Genomic DNA, 23,927 nt, shown 5'->3' on the forward strand with positions numbered 1-23,927 from the left:
CAGGTGGTGAAACCTCACCGGCATTTACTGCTCTGCCCCCATCCACCCACCAACAACCGGCTCACCCCCTCCTAAACCCTCCTCCTCCTCCTCCTCCGCTATATACACGCACTCGCACAGGAGCGCACACGCACACACGCACGCTCCTCGCCGGCGCACTGCATGCTCAGCTCGGTCTCGGCTGCTGCAATGGCCGGCGGTAGCGCAGCCGCGAGCTCCGCGGTCGTCCTGCTGCTGCTGCTGCTCCTGGGCTGGGGCGGCGCGGCGGCGGCGCAGGTGGTGTTCCCGCCGTGGAACGGCACGTTCCCGATGGGGCCGAACGGCGGAGGGAGCGGCGGGGGAGGTGGCGGCGGCGGCGCGGCGACGGTGCCGGCGATGTTCGTGTTCGGGGACTCGCTGACGGACAACGGCAACAACAACGACATGACGTCGCTGGCCAAGGCCAACTACCTGCCCTACGGCATCGACTTCGCCGGCGGTCCCACCGGCCGCTTCTCCAACGGCTACACCATGGTCGACGAGATAGGTGCGCCGCTTACACTCCATGGCTCCATGCATTACCCCTGTGTGCTGCTGGGGCTTCATTAATCTTGCTGTTTATTTTTAGCTAGGGTTTAAGTTTAACTAGTTTTACAGTACTCTTTGGAGTAAGTTTTCTTTGACATCAAATTTTATAGCCTTTTGAGTAAATACTTGTGTGTCGAAACAAAATGTCTTCAATTACACGCTTCGATGTGAATTGAAGAGGTATTTAAAAAACATAACTGTCCCATATTAACACTATTCAGGTTGCATTGTCTCCTACATTTTGACAAGCAACATGTTACAGCCATACCAATATTTTTTTTTTAACAGATTTATAATGGGTATAATTATCTAACGGTGTCCGTTGTGATTTTAAAAGGAGTTTTTTTTTTTGAATCTAAGAGAGATTATTGCGAGGATTTCAATTATGACTGACAGAAAAGTCTTACTGATACTACAAAATGATTTTCCAAACCAACTAACCTCCAAAGCATATAACAACAACTACAAACTGGCTTAGAAATGGGAATGATGCATCTGAGGAAGGGCCCATGCTGCAGAGCAATTGAAGGTTTTGTAATTGTACTTCTAAGTTCTGCTAGTGCTAACTTTGACCTACTAGTGCATTGCCATACTTGCTAGTTGGATAATCTAATTAAGCTGGTTCATCCTTAACTGAGCTAATCTTGCAAATAAATTAACTAACTACTTGTTGTCGAAGAAAATCTAGTTTGCAAAATGTGTAGTAGTATCACTTGAATAGTTTTGACAATGTTTAATAACATATCAATCTTTACATTTTGTTTTAAAATTAAGCTATATGCTGAGGTGATTTTTTTATACATCAAGTGTTGCATTGTTCCAGGTTAGATGTATTGGGTAGTATACCACCATATATAATATAATTTGTTGAGTACTTTTACAGTGATCTCTATTTGAAACTGTTAATTAGGAGTAGCATACTATTAATAGAAACATCTAAGCTAATAGTGATTTATGTGTTCTAAATTCTAATAGAAAAAAGTTGTGGCAGTAGGATGAGTGAAGATAAAAAGGCTAGATTGATTCTACTTTCAGTGGAGGGAGTCATCCTCCTTTGTCCCTCCATTCTCCACTTCCACATGAAAACCTCTTCTCTCCGGTAAAATCATTTAGCACTAAAAAACGATTTCTCATAACAACCGGCCACTAAAAATTTCGAATAGCCCACTCGGACCAAATATTTCTTCTAAATCGAATAAAAACCATTGTAACGCACGGACCTGTAACTAGTCCTAGAAAACCTACGCTTCTTCAGCAACTCAGAAAAAATTGTAGATATCTTGTACTGTTTGGGCAGCTATATATCTCCTTGTTTTCCTTGAAGAAGCAGCCGCAAAACATCAATACATACCAGTGTGGATGCCTAGATTATGTGTGGTATACATAGTACTTGTCCTAATTGAAACCCCAAACATGCACAGTGAATCCATCCATGGTCCATGCAAATTTTAGGCTGGTTAGCTCTGCATGAGCATCCTAGCTAGCCAGAGTAAGTGCTGCAGTTATAATGCTCACCATCCTCTTGCATGTGCACATCCAAAAATTTCAAACAGAGAGAGAGAGCTCCGTAGTGATCCATGGAGTAATTAATATTAATGGCTGTGCTGTCAATTTCTCCCCCATGGCTGGCAGGCTCTGCCCTACCATTGATTCATCGCCTCATCATGCAGTACACATGATGGTGATGAATTTTTATCGACGAAGTAATTAAACACTGTACCTGCCTGTGGGCATCAATGTTTCCATGTGACTCTACCCGGAATTCCAGAGGCTACGGCTGTGAATGCAGAGTGTGCACTGTGCATGGATGGATAGATGCTACAGCCTTGATCAGTCCTGTCCTTACGAACGGATCGGATCACTGCGTATCATGAATGGCCAGATCTTTACTTGCGTACCCCAAGTTTGATTTAATCTCATAAATTAATCAAAGCAAATGCTAAATTAAACTTCACTGATAATATATGGGTAATTGTTTGGCTTTTTCACGCAACTGTCAGATGACATATTTATGAAAAAAAAGTTTTATATATATATATTTTTAGCGATTTAAAAGCTAAAATTAGAAAATAAACTTTAATAAAAAAACCCCTAAAATCAATTTTAAATTTAAAAGTTAAAATTTAAATTTTGGCTTATAAGCATAAGCGAAGTGAAGAGATTGCTTTTTGTGGCTAATTCTATACGATTCTGGCATTGTGGCTAAATTCTTGTTGGATCTTTCATCAGCTGAGCTGCTTGGGCTGCCGCTCCTGCCTTCGCACAACGACGCCACCGGCGACGCCGCGCTCCACGGCGTGAACTACGCATCCGCCGCGGCCGGGATCCTGGACAACACCGGCCAGAACTTCGTACGCACACGCCCACACACATTACGCCGGTCGATCAATCGACCAGTCGTCCTCAACGATCAGTTCACGGAGACGAGTTAATCTGCGTTAATTCTGTGTATGCGTGGTGCAGGTTGGGCGCACCCCGTTCAACGGGCAGATCAAGAACTTCGAGGCGACGCTGGACCAGGTCCGCCGGCGGCTGGGCGCCGGCGAGCTGGCACGCAGCATCTTCTACGTGGGCATGGGCAGCAACGACTACCTCAACAACTACCTCATGCCCAACTACAACACCCGCAACGAGTACAACGGCGACCAGTACTCCACGCTCCTCGTGCAGCAGTACACCAAGCAGCTCACCGTACGCACACACACACTTCGTTCTTGACGACGAACAGATGATCAATTCGATTTGATTTGGTTTGGTTTGGTTGCGTGCAGAGGCTGTACAACCTGGGGGCGCGGCGGTTCGTGATCGCCGGCGTGGGGTCGATGGCGTGCATCCCCAACATGCGGGCGCGCAACCCGGCCAACATGTGCTCGCCGGACGTCGACGACCTCATCGTCCCCTTCAACAGCAAGGTGAGGTCCATGGTGAACACGCTCAACGTCAACCTGCCCCGCGCCAGGTTCATCTTCGTCGACACCTACGCCATGATCTCCGAGGTCCTCCGCAACCCGTGGTCCTACGGTACGTATGTACAGCCGCAGCTAGCATCGCCATGAACGGCGATCGATCATCATCACCGGCGATGGTGTGTGTGTGTGCAGGGTTCAGCGTGGTGGACAGGGGGTGCTGCGGGATCGGGAGGAACAGGGGGATGATCACGTGCCTGCCGTTCCAGCGGCCGTGCCTGGACAGGAACGCCTACATCTTCTGGGACGCCTTCCACCCGACGGAGCGGGTGAACGTGCTGCTCGGCAGGGCGGCCTACTCCGGCGGCGCCGACCTCGTCCACCCCATCAACATCCAGCAGCTTGCCGCCTGGCAGCCGTAGGCCGCCGTACCACTCGCCCAGACCGGATGAATCGAGCTCTGAACTCTTCATCATTCTGTTCGTACGTGGTTTTAATTTGGTTTTGCATCGATCGATCGATCTGGTGCATGGTTGGTTGATCCATGGTGATGCATGCATGAGTACTATATAGGTTGTTGTAGTAGTAGCTACTAGCCAGAGTGTGTTTGTGTGTGTGTTCAGTTTGGATCATATCAGGGCAAGTGCTGCTTTGTGGTTTGTACTACGATATATTACTGTCTGGGCTTATGCTGATGCTGTGTCTTGGTAGTGATAAATTACGCCGCCGGTCTGATCGATCGATCGCGTTGCTCTAATTACACTTGGATATTATCAAAATTAAGTTTTCAAATTATAGCCTCTTCTCATGATCTTTTAGTAATATATATCTTTTTTTCAGAAAAAAATTGTAAACTAAAATCTGTGTTGGCACTTGCCACAGCCAGTGGCATCACAGCCACAGGTATATTATTTTTTTATAAAAAATAAATGAATCGTAAGAGAAGGTGTTTTGAAAGTTGATATCCATGTCACGATGTCCGTACATCGTGCTTGCGTCGTTCCGGCATACCATAATACCAAATTTCAACGGTAATCTCAGGTGGGTTTGGTTAGCTGGATATCTCTGCATGAGAGATTATCGTCTAGTTTTCATATTTCAACCCTTTTGAAACAGGGGATTCTGCTAAAAAAATCGTCATGGGTCTTAATATTATCACAATGCGTTAACTGTTGAGACTAGGACCAGAGTCACAAAATCGTGGTAACCGAACCTTACTGCTGGGCAGCACTGACAGTAACCGGCGGTACAATGATGAATTTTATGTAAACTCAAATTAAATAATAATAATAATAATAAATTCTTACAATTAGTACCTAATTTGTATTGCTATCCAGTGAATTTAAAAATAACATAGATTACTTCATATTTAGAGCTCAACTGAAATTTTAAAAAATGAAAAAACAATATATGGGTTGGAATATGATTTCTACTTAATAAAATATACTATAACTTATGCCAACAAATTCATACGATTGTTAGAATATTTTTCAAGAGATATGTACATTCTTACTGAATTTTCTAGAATTTTTGTTTCGTTTTATTTATTTTTTAGTTTCAATGCACCATGATTTATCGCTTAGTGTTCATTTGATTTGTGAATTTGTCATAGTTTTTTGTGGTAATGGCCATGCCACTGTAGGGAAGCAACGGTCGGTCCCACGGCATCAGGGCCGGTTCTATATTTTCGAGAGCCACGAATTTAATGTTATAGAAACTAAATATATTTTACTTTTAACATATATTATATGACCATTTATCCACCAAAGTGACACAAATAAATACCATCACATGATAAATCAAGTATTAACTCTTAAGAATTAACTTGCAATATAGTCTTAGTCTTGGTTGTAAATTGTGATAAATATTGTTAAACTAAACTAAAAACTAAAATAAAAAATGAATGTGAAAATGAACTGAAATCAACATAAAATAACGTATGATTAAATCTTTTTTATTTATGTTCTTAGCGATTTAAAATACATTCATAGGAAAAATAAACTACATTAAGAAAACATTAAGATTAACTCTAATATTAGGTTTTAAAATTAAATTTTGGCGACGGCAAAGAAGCCAACAAGAAAAATAATAGAACTACTGAACTTAACAAATATATCATCATTATATATTAGTTTCGTAAGTTGATTAATCATATACCTTTTCTAGAAATATTTTAGAAAGAATAGATGTAAAAATAGATCACGTGAGCATATAAATATATATTTGGATGGACCTTTGCTGCCTAGGACCTCAGTCGGCTCTGTTCTCCACATCACACAATAACCATCATTTAAAAAAAAACCAGAAAACAATTATATACAGTGCAGTTCAATGGGTGTGCCGTGTGCATCTATGCACAAAATTATCAAAAGAAGAGTCACATAAAATTACAGTTACTCCAAACTTTTATTAGATCAAATTAAATAATTGTAAAGCTCCAACAACTCGGTCCCGTAGCTCAGTTGGTTAGAGCGTTGGTCTTATGAGCCGAAGGTCGCGGGTTCGAGCCCCGCCGGGACCAGTTTTTGTTGAAATTCAAAATTTGAATTTGTTCAATGTTTTGTTGCATTTTGAATAATTGAATTTGTTCAATGTTTTATTAAATTTTAAAAAATAGATTTGACCACTGCTCTGTTACATTTAAAAACAAAAGCAATACATATTGTCATGTTCTTTTCTAATGGCATTTTCATATATCTGAATTGTTTGAATTTTTTATAGCTATGTTAGAGTAAAAATGATTAAATTAATTAACTACTCTAAAGTTGAAATTTTATTTTAGAAAAAAATGTCATGTTAGTAAAATTTTGCATCTACAATTTTTTCTATGAAGACTACCGTAGATTGGTAAACGTGTCCATGATAATTCACAATTCATAATGAGAAAAGAATAGGGCCTGCTTGATTGATGCCTTTTGCTAGCCAAAAAAGGTAGGATATATTTATTAAAAAGTATACTATAATATACTACGTACAACATACAAGCTCCTTGTACAAATGCTATATATCCAAATTCGTAGGATATGTATAATCTAGTACATATTTTTTAAAAATTTTGACAGGGAGGTAGTAACTACATATATTGATAGGGATGATTGTTTGGTTGTCTTATGAAAAAAAGTCAAAATAAAAAATAATTTCAAATAAAGTATATATATATGTATTTTTAGCGATTTAAAAGTCGAGGTTTAAAAATAAACTTTAGTAAAAAAACCCCTCAAAATCAGCTCTAAATTTAAAGATAAAAAAATTTAAATTTAGGCTTATAAACGTAAGCAAAGTAAAAAAACATTGGTGTCAAACTAACACTGTGACGTACGACGACACGCTCAAAAGGAGAAAAATGACGGACATGGAAACATCTCTTATTTTTAAGTAGCAGAGAGGTACAATGTATAAACTCGTTGTAAAATAAAAAAAAGTATGTTCAGATTCGCACTACTCGAATAGAACAAGTATAATGTAGTACTTAGATTTTTTTATTTTGAGACTATGTTAATAACATTCACGTTCTCAAATACTCAAAGTGTACAGGGCCATTGATGGGTATGTGCGAGGTGGAAGACCGAACATGACCCAGATTCATGGCCTCCACCTTGCATCCCTCGACATATACATATATAGTACCAAGCGATACTTAAAAGTGTTAGTGAAAACAACAGTATCGTCGCGAGCAGTGAGCCGCGAGTCACATCATCACAACCTCTCGTATTTTGTATTCATTAGTCGTATCATCACGACCTCTCGTATTATATATTCATCCCGTATCATCGCACCGTCTCGTATTCATCTCTTCGTCTTGCGTCGTCTCCGATGGATAATGCTTTTCAATAGAACTTAAGGTCAGTAATACTTTTTTATTTTAGAGTTGATGTTTATTATATTTCTGCATATTATATACTTATATTGAAGAATATATATGTAAGTTATCTATTTGATGAGTAAAATTAGTTTCGTTGGTCATTCATTAAAGGGCCTCAATTAGCATTTTGAACCGGAGCCCCTAATTTCTAGAGACAGCCCTGAAAGTGTACACTAAAGTCAGAAAGAAGAATGGGTCGATGATTTTTCTTTTTCTTTTACATTTTTAAGTAAAAAAATAAATTTCACTATTTTGAATGAGATAATGCCATAATGTTCAATTTAACTAGATTTATCTTTTTATTATTAAATTTTAATTGTTGGACCGCTAAAATATAGAGTACCTCGGATCACACAATGCCTCTGATGGTGTAGACTGTGTAGTTGAAGCAAATAAGATATGTGCTGACAAGATTGTTCATTGGTTTGCCCTATGGAACTCTTTGGAATAAAAGATTGAGGTGTAAATATGTTTTATTTGTTCGATAAAAATGATAAAGATTGAGGTGTAAATTCGTCTTATTAAAAACACATCGAGATGGTAAAAACGATTAAGAACATGTACGACGTTTGTCTTTAAGCCGTCTGTATGTTACGAAATTTTTTAAAAAAACTCTATCCATCTAACAGACGACCACAGCGTCTCTTCGCGAAGAGACAGCAGGGATGTGTGCTACCACTAACACGATTGTACGCTGTGTCTCGTCTATGCACTAGTATTATTGATTCCCTTGATTTATACGTCAAAGGATAAATTAAATGTTTTGCAGATAAAAAATAGACAAGTCACTATACAAACTGTCTATTTAACTATACGTGTGTGTCAAATAGACAACAATCGTCCACTGTTGTATTGCCAATGATTTCACTGCTCAGTTCTTTTAACCCAAATACTAAGAACGAGACGAGAAACTCTACTGCAGTAACTGCACCGTTTTGGCCAAGGAATAGCACAATCCAACGGCCAGACAAACTGATGATTGATTGGCTAAAATTAAATATAACCGAAACAACTTATTAACGATTACAAAATAATTTAAGTAAAAAAATTTATATACATATTTTTAATGATAAAAAACAAAGATCAATAAATAAACCATAATGAAAAACTTCAAAATCAATTATAATTTTAAGTTTTAGAATTTAAATTTAAATTTATAAATATAAACATATGTGAAAAGACAGTGAGCTCCGGATGAAACCTCATGTTATGTTCAAGATCATCTTTTTTGGTAGATGAAAGGCGTTTTCTAGGCAGCAAACCCGCCTCCGGAACCAAACAAAACACTGATGAAAACACCCATCCATCCATCCAACCACCATCACTCCACTGCCTCGTGCGGTCCTCACTCTCCGTCTCCACTCCGACCAACCCGGCGGGGCGCTCCGCCGCTCGCCCTCGCCCTCGCCCTCACCGCCACCCACCCCTACCCAAGCCGCGCCACGGGCATGTGGGCCCTCAACCTCAAGGCCGGGGGCCCCTGCGTCACGCCGACGAGGCGCCCCGCCCCGCCGCCGTCCTGGGGCCGCCCTCTCCCCTCTGCCGGCGAGGCCGGCCCGTGCTCCGTGGCGGCGGCGGGGCGGAGGCGCGGCACCGCGCTGGTGGCGGTGGGCGCGTCGCGGAGGGGGAGCAAGGACGGCCCCGGCGGCGGCGCCGGCGACGGCGGGGACGACGAGGCCAAGGGCAAGGCCTCGCCTTCCGGTGAGAGTGAGACCTTTTTCTCCGACAACGTAGCTGTAGCGAATTTGTGGGGTTAGAGACGGAAAAGGTGGGATCTTGGCGCGATTGGAAAAAAAAAAAGGTGGAACCTTTTCGTAGATGCGATGCCATGCGCTTGGGGAATTGGGCGGTTTATTCGGGTTGCCAAAATTTCCAGTTCGTTATGTTTTTTTTTTTTTGTGGGATTGATCGACGAGATAGCGGTGGAAAATCGCGCGCTAAATTAGAGAAATTAGAAGAGTAATCACAATCACTTGCTACTTATATGTCCCCCTGACCTTGTTTGATTGAATTGGTCCTGGTATGAATTACTATCTTTCAGATGGAAACTTAGACTGAGAGATATTACATTGAGTGTTCTAGTGAGATCGGTATTGCTTCTGGCATGTGTTCAGAACTGAATCTTTTTGTGCCCCATTGCGCATGGTTTTGTCTTTCGAGTTGTAGCAGTGAACTACTTATGGACGCTAGGGCTTTGATGCAAGTCTACCAATTTCGATGGTTTTTGCTCTGCTCTGCATCTCAGCTGCCTTCGGTATATAGGATTTACATGATAACATGTTTGTTAAGATGGCAGTAGCCAGTAGGACAGGGAAACTTTAGGGCTTCAGGCTTTGTATACAACACTTCATTTCTGCATTCGTATTTTTGTAGTATATTCTAGTTAAAAGCATCAACTGATGTTCACATGATCTGTGTTGTGTTGAGATGATGGCTTATTTGTACAGGCAATGATGATGCGGCCTCCACGGGTGACAGCTCTGATGGATTGAACCAAATGCATGATGAATCCAAATCCAGCGAGCCGGTTAATATTTCTAACAGCAATTACTGGAGAGATGTCAGAGCAAACCTTGTACGCAGGGAACAGGTGAGGCCAACCTGTTCTTACTTATGATCTGTAGCATTTATACCTTCTCCTCAACTGTATCAATGTTCATACATGTATTTTGGACATCCAGACATTCTCTGCAAAGGAAATTAGGAATATTGTGTTAAGCTCACTTGATACCACTGATCACAAAACAGCTCCAGCTCCTACATGAACATGTACTATATTTTGTGGAATTAGTACATGCATGAGAATATGAATTCAACTAGTGCATTTGGAAGTATATGTACTTTTTCAACAGTAATAAATATATTGGTGATCAATACCTCCCTTTTTTTAATGTATGATGCTTTGGCTTTTAATTTATTATTTATTTAAAAATCTAGTATAAATATAAAAAAAGTATATGTTACGCTCAAAGCTTTTAATGATAAAACAAGTCACTGTAAAATAAATAATATTTTCATAAACAATTGAATAAGATGAATCATCAAATTTCATGTCCAAAAATCAAATCACCGTACATTTAAAATGGAGGAAGTATTTAGCAAGCAGCCAAGCAATATTCACTCCGAACAGTTAAAAACGCATAGCATGCCAATCTTTTCCAGTTCCTTACCCTTGCATGAAATTTACATCATATAGATTGCTATTTTGCAAATATCTATGTATTTCTTTACACTAATAACATGCCCATGCATTGCAACAAGCCCATACGACTGGCGATGGAGCGCAAATGGGTGACGGTTGGGAAGATCAGATAGACATCTCTGCTTTTAAGCAGTAGAGATATTAGTGCAACATAATTTCACACTGCCTTTAACTGTTAACTGAAATTCTTGAAAAGAAAGAAAAACCAATTACCTTCTAACTACCACTCTCATATCTTTGATTTATTTCTGTTCTACTACTAAAATCCGTTCTTTGACTCAGGAGCTCTTGGTAGATCCAATTGCACCAACGGAGTCAAAGACATCCCCGGGTGAACCAGCACAGCAACTTCCTCAGAAATGGGCTCACCCTATTACAATGCCAGAGGCAGGGTGTGTGTTGGTTGCTACCGAGGTTCTTGATGATGATAGCATCTTCGAAAGAACTGTCATTCTCCTCCTTAGACTAGGTACCAGAGGCACGTTTGATGGTCCGTTTGGAGTAATCCTGAACCGTCCGCTCTACACAAAGATCAAGCATGTCAATCCATCATTCCAGGACCAGGCAACTCCGTTTGGTGACTCAACCCTCTTCTTTGGAGGCCCTGTCGACATGAGCATGTTCTTGGTGAGGGCTGCCGACAACTCACGTCTCAAGGGGTTCGAGGAGGTTATACCAGGCATTCGCTTCGGCTTCCGGACCGACCTAGAAAAGGCTGCTGTTCTGATGAAGAGTGGAGCAATTAGGAGCCAGGACCTGAGGTTTTTCGTCGGGCATGCAGCCTGGGACTATGAACAACTGCTAAGTGAGATCAGGGCAGGATATTGGGCTGTAGCTTCCTGCAGCACAGAGCTGATCAGTGACGCCCTGACAGGCGATCCTTCATGCCTCTGGACCGAGATATTGCAACTGATGGGAGGGCATTACTCGGAGCTCAGCCAGAAACCGAAGCAAGACGACCAGTAGATGCTGCTTATGTGTACCATCACAACAGCTAAGGCTGTATCCAATCCTGTACATAATTGGAATAGTGTAAATCTCACCTGCAAGGCTGCAACTCTACCTTCATGCCTTCCACGCTTCGTGTAGCAACTGCTATATATTCAACTGTTACATATGCATTTTCTTACGGAAATAAGCTCTATACGACTGTTTACGCATGATTGATGGGAAATTGTAGTTTTCTAATGCTACCCTCAGATGAAATACCCTATCCTACAAGAAAGATGCTGACAAACTGCATCCTTCCTGTATAAAAATGTTCTATCAGGCAATGCCAGTTTACATGTTAGTGTACATATATCAATGCTGTAAAGGCGACTCCAAAGCAATATTGGGTGGTAGTATTGTGGAAGCTTGAGCAGCAGATCAGTTCCAAAATTCTTCTATACTCTGTAGTCTTTGACCACTCAAGCTTGCAGTTGCATATGCGAGATGCTTGTCAGGTCCAGCAAGATTAGTGGCCGTGTACTGTAGCACTAATACCAGTCAAAGCTGTTCGTTTTCCAAATTAAATTCACGGCTTTCTGGAACCTTCTGCTGTGTCAAACCGAAGGTCAAAAGCTGTGTCGTCTTGGGCTGGCAGCCTGGCAAGACCAAGATTTCAGTCGATCTCGAAAAGCATTGCATGATTGTCTGGTGATCTTGTGGTCAAAGGCGTATGTCGAGTGCGTATATACGGGGCTACGAGCACGACCAAATATATAGCTCATCATTGAATCCATGCACCTCGAACTGCATCTGGACTGCTAAATGAACTTGCTGACTGCGACCGTCGGACCGTGCGACTACAGATTTAACACGATTTTTTTTTCTCAAAACTCCATAGTTAAGGCATTGTATCACAAAACTACAGATTTATTATCGATTTTATTATACAACTATTAACTTTTCTAACTTAAAAAAGATTATTTAAGAGTGAAGCTGTTAAATATGTTTTGCAACACAAGACCTCAAATATGTAGCTTTCTGAGAAATTTGGTGTTATTTATAGTTCTGTGATATGCAACTTTCGATCTAGTTTTATGATAATTTGATCAAAGTACCTAGAGTTTGGTAAAAATTACTTTCATCAATGAGAGAAAAAAATTAGTCTCGGTGGTAGAAAGTTACATTTATCAAAAAAGGGAAAAATACTTACTTTGTTTTATATTATGAGACTTTTGGCTATGCCTAAATCTATATATTAATTAATATATATTGTTTGTATATATGTCTAGATTATATTCATTAGCATATGTATGAAATTTAGACATTAGACAATGTAATAAAGTATTACTATATCGTGAAACTGAGGTGGTACTAAACAGACACGTACTCCCACTGTCCAAAGATGTATGAACATCTTGAAATTATTCTTTTTCCAATAATATAATAAGGATATTTTCATATATCTTCTTATCTCAACCATCATAACTTCTTGTCACTTTACCTTAATCTCACTAAAATACTCCGAACTTTCGTATAATGTTGGGCATATGCGGTTGTTAACACCAAAGTTTACGTCAACAGGGGTGTGTTTGGTTGCTTGTATAATCCTAGCCTGGTCTGTATCCTCTAGCCTGGCTGCTCTCAGCCTGGATAGAGTCATGCAATTGACTGTGTTTGGTTATTTGTATGAATTTGTTATGGATGACCTGAGTTCACAGGTGGCGACGGAACGAGAGAGGAGATGACGCCAGGCTAGTCATAGCCAAAAACCTAATCCCTAGCCTTCTGTCTCGTGAACCCCCTGACCCCTTCAGCCCCCTTTGCACTTGCGGGTGCCGCGCGTCTGCATCGTTCGGGCCAGGCAAGGATGGGAAGCCCGAACCCAGCATTTTTTCTCAGCCTGGCCAAGGGAAGTAATTTGCATTAGCCTACCGTGGCTTCGCGCCCCTATGCAGGTAACCAAACACTCGCTTTTCTCAAACAGACTCAAATTGTGCATGGGCATTCTTTCGGTATAGGGGGGACGTTATTAACCTTGTCAACATGATTTATCGACAAATCTAAGATAAATTAAAAAACAAATTTTCTTAGCAAAACATTATTTTCTGTGCTGCTTTTATTAGTTTCTACTACTAAGTAAAGAATGGCATTTCACATATTCCTCTAAAAAATGACAGGTTACATCAGAATCTCCATGTCATCCACACTTAAGTCACCATAAACAATGAGCTGCTGCTCACTCCCACAGCTCCAGCTTCTGCTCCCATCCTCCACATGGCTGCACCAATCCGTATCAGTGGCCTCGCCACGTGTCCCTTGCCTTCTTGCACCGTCTCCCGCCACGGCGACGGCTACGGCGCCGCTGCCGGAGGAGGAGGAGGAGGAGGAGTAGACGGCGGCGCCAGCGTCAGCGGGCTGGCACGGCGCTGGCACGGGCGCGGTCGGGTGGTCGCGGCGGCGTCGCAGGTCCACGATCTGGGCGTCGGCGGCCATGCCGGCGTCGGACGCGACGCGCTGCACGGAGCTCGGCGACAGGGCACCTTCCCCACGGGCGCGGGCGCCGCCGTAGGCGAGCGCTCGGCTCGGGAAGTTGAGCCCGGCGGCGGCGCGGCGGCCGCCGCCGCCGCGCCGGAGGAGGCAGACGGCGGCGTCGTGCGCGACGGCGGCCGCCTCGGGCGCGGCGTAGGAGCCGAGCCACAGCCGCTCCCGCGTCCCGGGCACCCGGATCTCCGACACCCACTTCCCCCACCGCCGCCGCCGCACGCCCCTGTACCGCCGCGGCTCCGCCCCGCTCGCCGCCACCCCGCCCATGTCCGATGTCGCGTAGCACCACTCTAGCTCCCTCTCCGGCGAGGCGATCTGACGCGCTCTGCCCTCCGCTACCTAGCTTAGCTAGTTCGCTCAGCTCGTCGTCGCCGGCGGCGCGCGCTTGATCTGATCGACGAGTGCGTCCGTCCGTCCGTCCTCCGCGCATTCGAATTCGATTTATAGGTTAGCGAGGTCAGCGCTGACCTTCACTACGCATTAAGCATGCATGCAATGCGAGGGCATTAGTAGCCATTAGCAGTTTGGTCAACCTCAACCAACACAATGTTAGCGCACGTGATGTATTAATCGGTTCTCGGGTTGGTAAAAATTGAAAACCATCTCAAATGCGATGGATGGTGTGCCGTGCGTTGCGAGCCCAAGTTTTTCAAGGGTCAGATCAGACAGGCTACCACCAGCTGCTGCTACTGTATTCGTGGTGAGAGCAGCGCCAACGCCCTACTTAGTAAAAAAAAACTTTTCCAAAAAACATCGTATCGAATATTTAGACATTTAAATAAAACATTAAATATATATAAATATTAAAATTAAATACATAATTATGGGGAAATTATGAGACGAATCTTTTGAGCCTAATTAGTACGTAATTAGCCATACGTGCTACAGTAACCAACATATGCTAATGACGGATTAACTAGACTCAAAAAGATTCGTCTCGCGGTTTCTAGGCGAAATCTAAAATTTGTTTTTTAATTAAACTACGTTTAATATTTTAAATATGTGACCGTACATGTTTTTGCAAAATAATTTTGCAAACTGAACTCACCGTAAACCAAACCGCCATGTTACCGTGCTATCGTCGTAGTAATACGTTAGTGATAACCGTTTGAAAATCTATTAAATTCAGATAAATTTTAAAACCGATTTAACTTTTCGATAAAGCTAGCGTGGGTTTTCGCGCGTAGGCATGATTACTGCGGAATTACTTTTTTATTATATTTAAACCTTCTCATTTAAAATTTTAAAACTATACTTTCTAACCACTTATCTTTATATCAACTACATTAAGCAACTTTAGTTTAGTTCTTTAGAATTTGCTAGCAAGGACACGTCAGCCACTAGCACCATAACTCAGTATGCTCTAATGTATAGTCTATACTAAAATGCATCCCACCGATTATAAAAATATTCGATGGATAGACTTGTAGTATAGCAGTAGCATTAACTCTCTCAAAAAGTCTTTAGCACCATGTGCTAGAAAAAAACAACAGGTGCTTTCAAATTCTAAGCTAGCACCTTTGGTCTAATATATACCTCTCAGGCGGATCTAGGATTTAGTATATGGGTGGTTTGACCGATTTTTTTCGTAAATACAGTAAATATAACGATGCTAACACATACATATACATATATATATATATATATATATATATGCAAGTATAGATAATAGAATAAACTACAAGTGCACTAGAATATATGAATAAATCATCTTAAAACATATAAAATTAGTAGTTAAGTAAAATTTTGATTCAAAGAAACTTATATGGCTTTCCCGCAATAAAATAGAAGCCTAAATGCCTAGAAAAATTTAAAGGATATTATCGTACTACATTTGTTCTTATCAAGTATATGCTTTCTAAATTCTAATGGTTATAAAAGTATTTATTATATCTTCTGCATCCACTTTAAAAACATCATGCTCAATAAAGATGATCATGTTACATCATTCGCGAGAATACCAATCGATAAAAATTATCATTTTTGGGTATTAAGGGCTGATCGATATTTTTTTGGGTGGTCCGGAGACCACCCAGACCACCCCTAGCTACACCGGTGTTTCTTTCTCTTTCTTCGTAGCATGCACATTAAAGATGCCCTAAGGCAGCAGCAACATGATCGCATGGATAAAAGATTCATATCTGTAAATTCGGGAGATTTATAAAATAAAAATGAATAGACAATAAATGAAATTGTTACCGGGTAATGGGGCCCTTGACACTTGACAGTAGGGTAGCTAGCTAGCTAGCCAGTGGCATCGCTTTCCCAGTGTTCTTTGCTGGGTTTGAAGTGTTCTTGTTGTTGCTTTGCATGCACCACGAGGAGTGGAGTGGAACGGAACGGAACGGTAGTGCGCGGTGATGTCAGCTGTGACTCGCCGTCGCCGTGTTTGTGTGGTCGCCGCGGCGGATTCAGGTAGTGGACTTTGGTACACGGGTCGAGGAGGAGAAGAGTTCTACTGCTCCGTGTTTGGACACTCTGGGCTAAGGATGAAAAACATGCGCTTATATGTGCATGAGAAACATGCTTTTCGCGCATAATTCGGTCAAAGCTGATGTTAGTAACTGCATGCTCTATATTTTAACAGAGGACACTTAAATACTTTTATATATGTTTAGTTATTTATCTTATCAAACAGCATTGAAAGAGTATATAGCCGTCAGTCTTAGATTCAAATCTTCCTAGAAGCATGAATTTTAGATTTGATATTTGAGGGGATAAATGTCCTTCTCTAAATAACAACTTATGTAATTATTATTGTTTTATTGTGACAAGATTTGTTACTAAATGCATTTTGATTATAACTTGTATATTCACATCTTTACATGAATTTCTTTTAGTAAAGCAAATGATCAAACATGTGTCAAAAAAAATTCAACGTCGTTATCTATTAAAATAGGGTGGGGAATAACAGGTGAGGTGACATGAGTTTTACCTCCCGTGGAAATTAAAGAAAATCAGATGTATAAGCGGTGAATGAGTTTGACATTTTGGTCTCTGATAATACCAGTGACCGCGTTCACTTACACCATTCAGACAGTAAAACTCAAAATCAAGTCGTACATGTGATATTTTTTTTACAAGACATGTTTTCATTAGAAATTAAAATATCTATTTTTCTTCATTCTCACTAATATGTAGTCAAATTATGAGTAGTGTCGTCTGGACGGAGATAATGACAATGTTCTCTGGAAAAACGGTTCTTCGGTGCTCTCTGCCTGTGCTTCACTTGTGGTCTATCTGGCAATACTGAAGAGCTTGGAGGGTTAGCGATTGCGTAACTCGATGGCTACGCTGGACCGTATTTTTGCTGATGAGTGATACCCCGGCAATTAGGGTTCGTCCAATAGTAAGGCCGTGTTCGTTTTGAGGGATGTCATAAAAAACGTAGTGATAAATTAGTACATGATTAATTAATTATTAATTATTAAAAAATATAAAATACATTAATATGATTTTTTAAAACAACTTTTCTATAGAAAATTTTATAAAAAATACACCGTTTAACAGTTCGGAAAACGAGGGGTAAGTTAACTTAGGCCTTGTTTAGTTCCCAAAATTTTTTCCCAAAAACATCATATCGAATTTTTAAATATTTAAATGGAGCACTAAACATAAATAAACCAAAAAACTAATTGCATAGTTATGGGAGAAATTTTGAGAAGAATCTTTTGAGCCTAATTAGTTCATAATTAGTCATAAGTGCTATAGTAACCAACATATGCTAATGACAGCTTAATTAGACTCAAAAAATTCGTCTCGCGGTTTCCAGCCGAGCTGTGAAATTCGTTTTTTCATTCGTATACGAAAACTTCTTTCGACATCTAGTCAAACGTTATACGTGACCTTTTTTCCAAAAGATTTTGCCATCTAAACATGGTCTTACCGGGAGCAAACGAACTTGGCCTAAGGTGTCCACAGAGAAAAACACACACATTTTTATACATGTTTAGCTCCTGTATGGCTGTCAATAGCTATATTTTTGTTGACCGAAACCAATGTTGTTATTATATTGATATCTCATGAGTAGGGAAAACCCTCCGGTGTAGAAATTAGGCGTGGTTGTCAGTGGCTATGTTATTGGGTTTCTTCAATGTTGAGTGTTGACTAGATTGAATCGGAGATGTGGTTTGTGTAATATACCTGAGCTATCTTAATTACTATGGATGCATAGTAGGAAAACGATGTCAAATTTGAATATAAGTTTCTTTTTAGCAGGGAGCTAGAAATCAGTTTCTCGATGTGATCAATGTCAGAATACACTTATCATGCTCTTTCCATATAAATTATTCATCTTATTAAAAAGATTTTGGAAGCATTATTTATTTTGTTATGACTTGTTTTTATCAATATAAATACTTTAATAACAATAACAATGTATTTTTGAAACCTGATCAAATCTTATGCTAACCGACAAATATATTTTAACATAGAGAATACGTTGTATTTGATATCATACGTGTAGTGTGGAACTATGAACAACGCCTGCAGCCCTGCATAGACCAGTTGACCAGCATCCTCTTTGTCAACACAAGAATTATTAATCGCCAATGAAGTCAAGAGTGACAGAGTGTCAGCTGATTAATTTTCAACGACAGCACGGAGTACGTTACTAGTGCTACTGATATGTCAACAGTCAACGGGCCCGTTTCGTACTCCGTAGCACATTCAAACTGGCCCTATATGGAAATGGGCCATATCCACGTAGACAGCCCATGTGGGTTTGATTTTCGGCCGGGTCCAACTGAAATGGAGGAGACTAGAAAATAATGCAGCCCTGCTGGTCTTATTTGTTTCCACTTATGATTATTATAATCTAGATTATTAAAATAGATTACGAAATATGTATGCAGAAATTAATTTAAAGTGAAGGTTAGTAAGTCTTTAGTCACTCAATAATCTAGAAAAACTATCCTCGAAATAGCTTATCAAATTATAATAATTTAGGGCTCTATATTATAATAAGATGGTATAATAATCCTATTATTTGTTTTAAATTATTTTTATAATCCAGATTACAATAATCTTAAACTGAAATAGACGGGGCATAAGTCCTTATCTTTTGTCTATTGGCTTATCACTTTATCGGTCGTGGTTAAATTTTAAATTTTAAAACTTATACTCTTGTTTGATATCATTTGACTTTTAGATATATCTTTTACCGTGGCTTATTTAATTTTTTCTGCGAATATTTAAAAATATAATGTATACTTAAAGTTTCTTAATTAATAAAATAAATCAAAGATGGTTCTTTTATCTATGTTTGATAAGAGTATGCATAACCATTATTTCTCACAATAGATTACAAGTTGTACGTGGTTCCTGAATCCTGACTTTCTCGAACACAAAACAGAATCTTGAAACAACGGGCAATCATTGTGTCGATCGAATTTCACAAATATCATCATCAACGATCATAGTCGAAGCATAACGGAAACTTATAATTAAATGCTAGAAAAAAATCTATAAACACTATAGAAAAAAAATATAAGACTATTCTCAACTTATAAACATGATTACTAGAGTAGAGTAATATATCATCTAAAAATATTTAAAACTAGGATAAAATACTCCTCTCAGTGTATAGTTTCATCTATTGTTGTTTTTTAGGTTACATTGTCTAGATAATTGCATATACAAGGTTTCATCTCTACGAAACTCATTTCATCTCTCTTTATTAATATATTACAATATTATCAAAAATATCTGCATGACAATCTATCTATTGCTCGTAAAATCTTCATTTAAACTGGCATTAACTCTCAATGGATGTGAGGTTACATGCCGCAACCACCGTTTCGTCTTTTGGTAGCGTATTTTGTTGACGTGGATTCACGACCTCGTAATTAAGGCTTTGCCTGGTCACTCATGGACTGCAATAATACATTAACTAGCTCAGGCCATGCGACGAACACACTCCTTTTAGATATCAAAGGGGTGATTTTTTTCAAAGAAAAAAAACCAACGGGCATATTTATAAATAAAAAATAATATGAGGATAAAATTTTCATATATGTATTCTTAGTGTTCTAAAAGCAAGACTAAAAAATAAATTTCGATGAAAAAAACCTCCCAAAAAAACCTTAAATTCACATTTAAGATTGAAAAATTAAATTTTAGCTTATAAATATAAACAGAAGTGGAAAAAATTATGAGTGCAAAATAATTTCGTGGGGGACCGTGCCCTCCGTCGACGACTATACTACTCCCCTAATCGTAGTCAAGAATCAAATTAACACGGTTGGGACCCCTGCATTAACACGGTTTTGGCTCAATCATGCATGTGTGTAGTACGTTCGTTCATGCTAATCTCGCTCGTTCTCTCGCCTTAATTCGCCGGTTTTTCCGCTGCAAATCGGCCGCGCCGTCGCGCTCTCTGGTGCTGTCCTAATGTAACACACTGTGTGTGCGTTGCGGAAGCTGAAAAGGGAGAGGAACCAGAGGTAGCTCAATCACCTAGCTCGATTCGAATCATGCAATGATAGGGCACTCGTGCAAAGCTAACCTTTTGTCTCGTGAAAGACCAAAGACGCATGGGCCTTTTTGAACTTTGAGTTTGAAGTTTAGCTAATTTTGATCGCACATCAGGTTCAAGTAGTTGGGGTTGTGTAGAGATGTGTTCAGTACTTCGGTGTAAATGCAATATATGCTCTCCGGTTGTTCAAATTAACAGCTAGTTGAATAAGATTTGAAAAGGAGGAAAGGGGGCTTATCTTTTGGTTTTTGTTTGTGCTTATAAACTAAATTTTGATATTTTTCGTTTTAACTTTAAGTTTAAAGTTAATTTTGAGGTTTTTTTTCATCGTACTTTTTTTTCAACATCTGTTTTTAAATCGCTATGAATATGTATATAAAAGTTTTATCTATTAATTATTTTTCGTTTGTAAATACGACATTTGTGTATAAAGACTTATTTGGAGCATGGCAGCTTTACATGAAGCAGTTCGCCCTGAAAATTGTACTGAACCCTTTCTTAGGACAGGGCGGCTGAGTGCACCAAAAAAAAAAGGGACTGTGGCACGGTGGCACCTTCTCTGCAAATCGAGCTCAAATGAAAGTTGGTAACTACAATTTGCCTCCTACCAAATTTAATTCTGTGGCCCTCTACTACTGGATGTTTAGATTGGCTATGTCCAAACTTCATCAATGCAGCCTTCTCCGGGCAGGGTTAACGTGTTCACGATGAAGTGAAATTTGCACTTCTGTTTATTTTTTTTGGCTTCGCTAAAATGCAGATAGTTCATTGACCATTGGATGATTGCCACATTAGCACCTGTCAGCCCCGTTCTTTTCCTTCGACTTATGTTTACTTAGATAAATTTTAAATTTTGAGTTGGTTTTAGATTTTCTCCGTCATAATTTATTTTTCAGCATTTGTTTTACATCGCTAAGAAAACATATAAAAAAATTAATTTATAAGTTATTTTTTATTGGTTGCTACAGAGCATCGAAAAAACATGTAATTAGCCGATGGACAGCGTAAGATTACGAATTTGTTGCAGGGCACCACAAAAAAGTGGTAATTAGCTGGTAGACACTCTGGCCATTTTTTATTACTTTCAGAGTAAAACGTTTAAAAAATAACGAGATTGTCCTCGGAGGCCAACCCGTCATGCCGACTGGATCCGGTTGAACCAGACCCAGTCGGTCTCGACGCCGCACCACACCTAAACCCTAGCTTACAGGACAGCTGAGCAGACGGCGACAGCGACGACCCAACCGCGGCGAGGGCGGCAATGAACCAATCATTGAGGACAATCTCGTTATTTTAAATTTTTTTACTCCAAAATTAATAAAATAATGGTTGAAGTGTCTACTAGCTAATTACCATATTTTTGTGGTGTCCTGCAGCAAATTTGTGATCTTACGGTGTCCACCGGTTAATTACACGTTTTTTCGATGCTCTGTGGCAAATTTTATCTTTTTTATTTGTAAATATGCCAAAAAGATTTAGACATTAATACTGGCAACTTCTATGTCGCGAACATGCATGTTTTTATTGTCATTGGTACAGGACAGGATGATGTTTTTTCCCCTCTCTCTGTGTTTGGTCATGGGCGATCCTATCTATCTTTTTCCCTCCTCCATCTGTTCCTGCACGAAAGATTCCAACATTAAGCCCCATATATGCCTATCTAATTAATCATCAAGCCGTGCATCTATGATTGCCTAACCATATGGCTGCCTCTCATCTGCCCCAGCATCAACACATGAGCTAGAATATTATTGCTCCCAAAGTTGTTCTCACTTGCGAGTACTTAGCCCCCCAGATCGATTGTTTGTTTTAGATCGATTTTGCGTGGCCTTGATTCATTATTCTTGCGATGAAGGCTAGCTGCTTTTGCAGCTGCCGCCGGTCTATAATTCTTTTGGTTAGTTTTGGGTCCATCATCACTGATCATTGCCTGTCATTAGTTTGCTCGTAATTAAATTTAAAACATGCATGATGGTTAGGTTGGCCCCACTCCGAATCTCCGGTCTAATCTAAAAACGGTCTCCTCTACCGACGGCTAGCCGTTGCACTTTGCATTGCATAGCCCCGTTGGTGTGATTTTTTCATCAAATTCCAACGGAATTCAATAAGCAGTTCAGGTGGGCATCAGCCGTTGGATCCAACTCTTGATTGGTTGAGATACGGGGACTAACAATGGTAGAAAAATAAATAAAACAGATACGAAATATTTTTATGGGCAGAAACTTGCTTATATGTATTACTTAATGCGTTACGCCCTGTTTAGTGATGCAAATAGCGTATTCTAAACTCTTTCAAATGCAATCGAAGTTGCCACTCTATTAAGTATGTGTTACATTGATTATCTAAATAAATTATGACAAAATAGAAACATTGATTATCTAATAAATTATGACAAAAATAGCAGTAAACCACCACTTAACCCTGACTATTATAATTTTACAAAATTAATTATAGGTTAGCACACATTGCAATTGCAAGTTTCGAAGTTTAGACAAGAATTCAGTAAGACCAAGTTCATACCCAAATTTTAGAAACATTGCGACTACAAGTTCAAACATTGATTTTAGAATCATTGTATAATCAAGTTGACACATTATAACCGTAATTTTATTAAATAATTTGTTTATATTACCTAATATTAGCATAAAATTTAAACTTTATAAAACTAAATTTAATGAAAGCTAATTTATTCAAACATGAGTCGTGTCCAATACAACTTACTATCTTCTTACATTAAATGTAAAATTATTGATGTTTATATATATATATCAAATAAACAAGAAGATTATGCAACTCTCAAATAACACACACTTCAACATCCAATTTTTTGTGAGTTTAAGAACAAATGTCATTGCGTCTCCTTTTGTTACATAAAATATAATTTTAATCAAATATTAGTTGACCATACAATACAAAAAATATTTATCACATGAGCACTTTTCAATTTAAAAATTATTCCACATCGCTTTCATCACAGTAAAATTACATGTGATGTTTTTATTGCTTATGTTTCTCATTCATTATTATTGGGAGATGTGCACCTGTTCAATGTTTATCGTAGCAAAGCATAATTTTATAAAACATGAAATTTACTTATTACATCTAAAGATAGTGTCAACGTAATATTCCTAAAACGTCAAATACCCATTCATATTTAACTTAGATTTAGGCCGCGTTTTTTTGGACCTATTACTAACCCAGATTATCTCGTTTTTCGCGTGCATACTTTTTAACGGCTAAACAATGTATTTTTTGCTAAAATTTTCTATATATAATATGCTTTAAAAATCATATTAATTATTTTCTAAATTTTTTATAACAATTAATTGATTAATGATATGCAATCAATTGCTACGTTTTCCGTGCTGGTTACCGACCCCCAACAAAAAACATGTCCTTATTTGATAAAGATGAAAGAATACCTATTTTTTTATAGTTATT

At 39.4% G+C, this 23,927-nt stretch overlaps 3 protein-coding genes and 1 non-coding gene across 5 annotated transcripts; 3 read left to right on the top strand and 1 right to left on the bottom strand.

Annotated features, from left to right (window-relative positions):
* Positions 1–151: 151 nt before the first annotated feature.
* LOC102720607 (GDSL esterase/lipase At1g71691-like) lies at positions 152–4,263 on the top strand. Its single transcript, XM_015837852.2, has 5 exons — positions 152–526; positions 2,797–2,918; positions 3,031–3,258; positions 3,339–3,588; positions 3,669–4,263. The coding sequence occupies exons 1-5, from the start codon at positions 163–165 to the stop codon at positions 3,893–3,895; spliced, it is 1,191 nt and encodes a 396-aa protein (XP_015693338.2). The 5' UTR covers positions 152–162; the 3' UTR covers positions 3,896–4,263.
* A 1,657-nt stretch (positions 4,264–5,920) lies between these two features.
* On the top strand, positions 5,921–5,994 carry TRNAI-UAU. Its single transcript has one exon. It is a non-coding gene; the product is annotated as a tRNA-Ile (tRNA).
* Positions 5,995–8,675: 2,681 nt separating this feature from the next.
* On the top strand, positions 8,676–11,711 carry LOC102709079. Of its 2 annotated transcripts, none has more exons than XM_040524084.1 (3): positions 8,676–9,042; positions 9,783–9,925; positions 10,820–11,711. In XM_040524084.1, exons 1-3 carry the CDS (start codon positions 8,784–8,786, stop codon positions 11,501–11,503), a joined length of 1,086 nt encoding a protein of 361 aa, XP_040380018.1. In that variant the 5' UTR covers positions 8,676–8,783; the 3' UTR covers positions 11,504–11,711. The 2 variants fall into 2 exon arrangements, with proteins under 2 accessions (XP_040380018.1, XP_006654417.3); XM_006654354.3 differs by having other exon boundaries at positions 8,677–9,036.
* A 1,873-nt stretch (positions 11,712–13,584) lies between these two features.
* On the bottom strand, positions 13,585–14,278 carry LOC107304193 (ethylene-responsive transcription factor RAP2-1-like). The gene has a single exon (XM_040524370.1). The coding sequence runs from the start codon at positions 14,276–14,278 to the stop codon at positions 13,646–13,648; it is 633 nt and encodes a 210-aa protein (XP_040380304.1). The 3' UTR covers positions 13,585–13,645.
* Positions 14,279–23,927: the final 9,649 nt, after the last annotated feature.

This window comes from Oryza brachyantha, chromosome 5 (genome assembly GCF_000231095.2).
Source record: "Oryza brachyantha chromosome 5, ObraRS2, whole genome shotgun sequence".
Lineage (NCBI taxonomy): Eukaryota > Viridiplantae > Streptophyta > Magnoliopsida > Poales > Poaceae > Oryza > Oryza brachyantha.

Excerpts from the sequence above, each read along its gene's own strand:
- LOC102720607 (XM_015837852.2), top strand. The coding sequence starts at position 163 with ATGCTCAGCTCGGTCTCGGCTGCTGCAATGGCCGGCGGTAGCGCAGCC. Across the intron at positions 3,259-3,338 it reads AGTACACCAAGCAGCTCACC|AGGCTGTACAACCTGGGGGC; the intron begins GTACGCACACAC and ends GGTTGCGTGCAG. Across the intron at positions 3,589-3,668 it reads CCGCAACCCGTGGTCCTACG|GGTTCAGCGTGGTGGACAGG; the intron begins GTACGTATGTAC and ends GTGTGTGTGCAG.
- LOC102709079 (XM_040524084.1), top strand. The coding sequence starts at position 8,784 with ATGTGGGCCCTCAACCTCAAGGCCGGGGGCCCCTGCGTCACGCCGACG. Across the intron at positions 9,043-9,782 it reads GGCCTCGCCTTCCGGTGAGA|GCAATGATGATGCGGCCTCC; the intron begins GTGAGACCTTTT and ends TTATTTGTACAG. Across the intron at positions 9,926-10,819 it reads ACCTTGTACGCAGGGAACAG|GAGCTCTTGGTAGATCCAAT; the intron begins GTGAGGCCAACC and ends TCTTTGACTCAG.
- LOC107304193 (XM_040524370.1), bottom strand. The coding sequence starts at position 14,278 with ATGGGCGGGGTGGCGGCGAGCGGGGCGGAGCCGCGGCGGTACAGGGGC.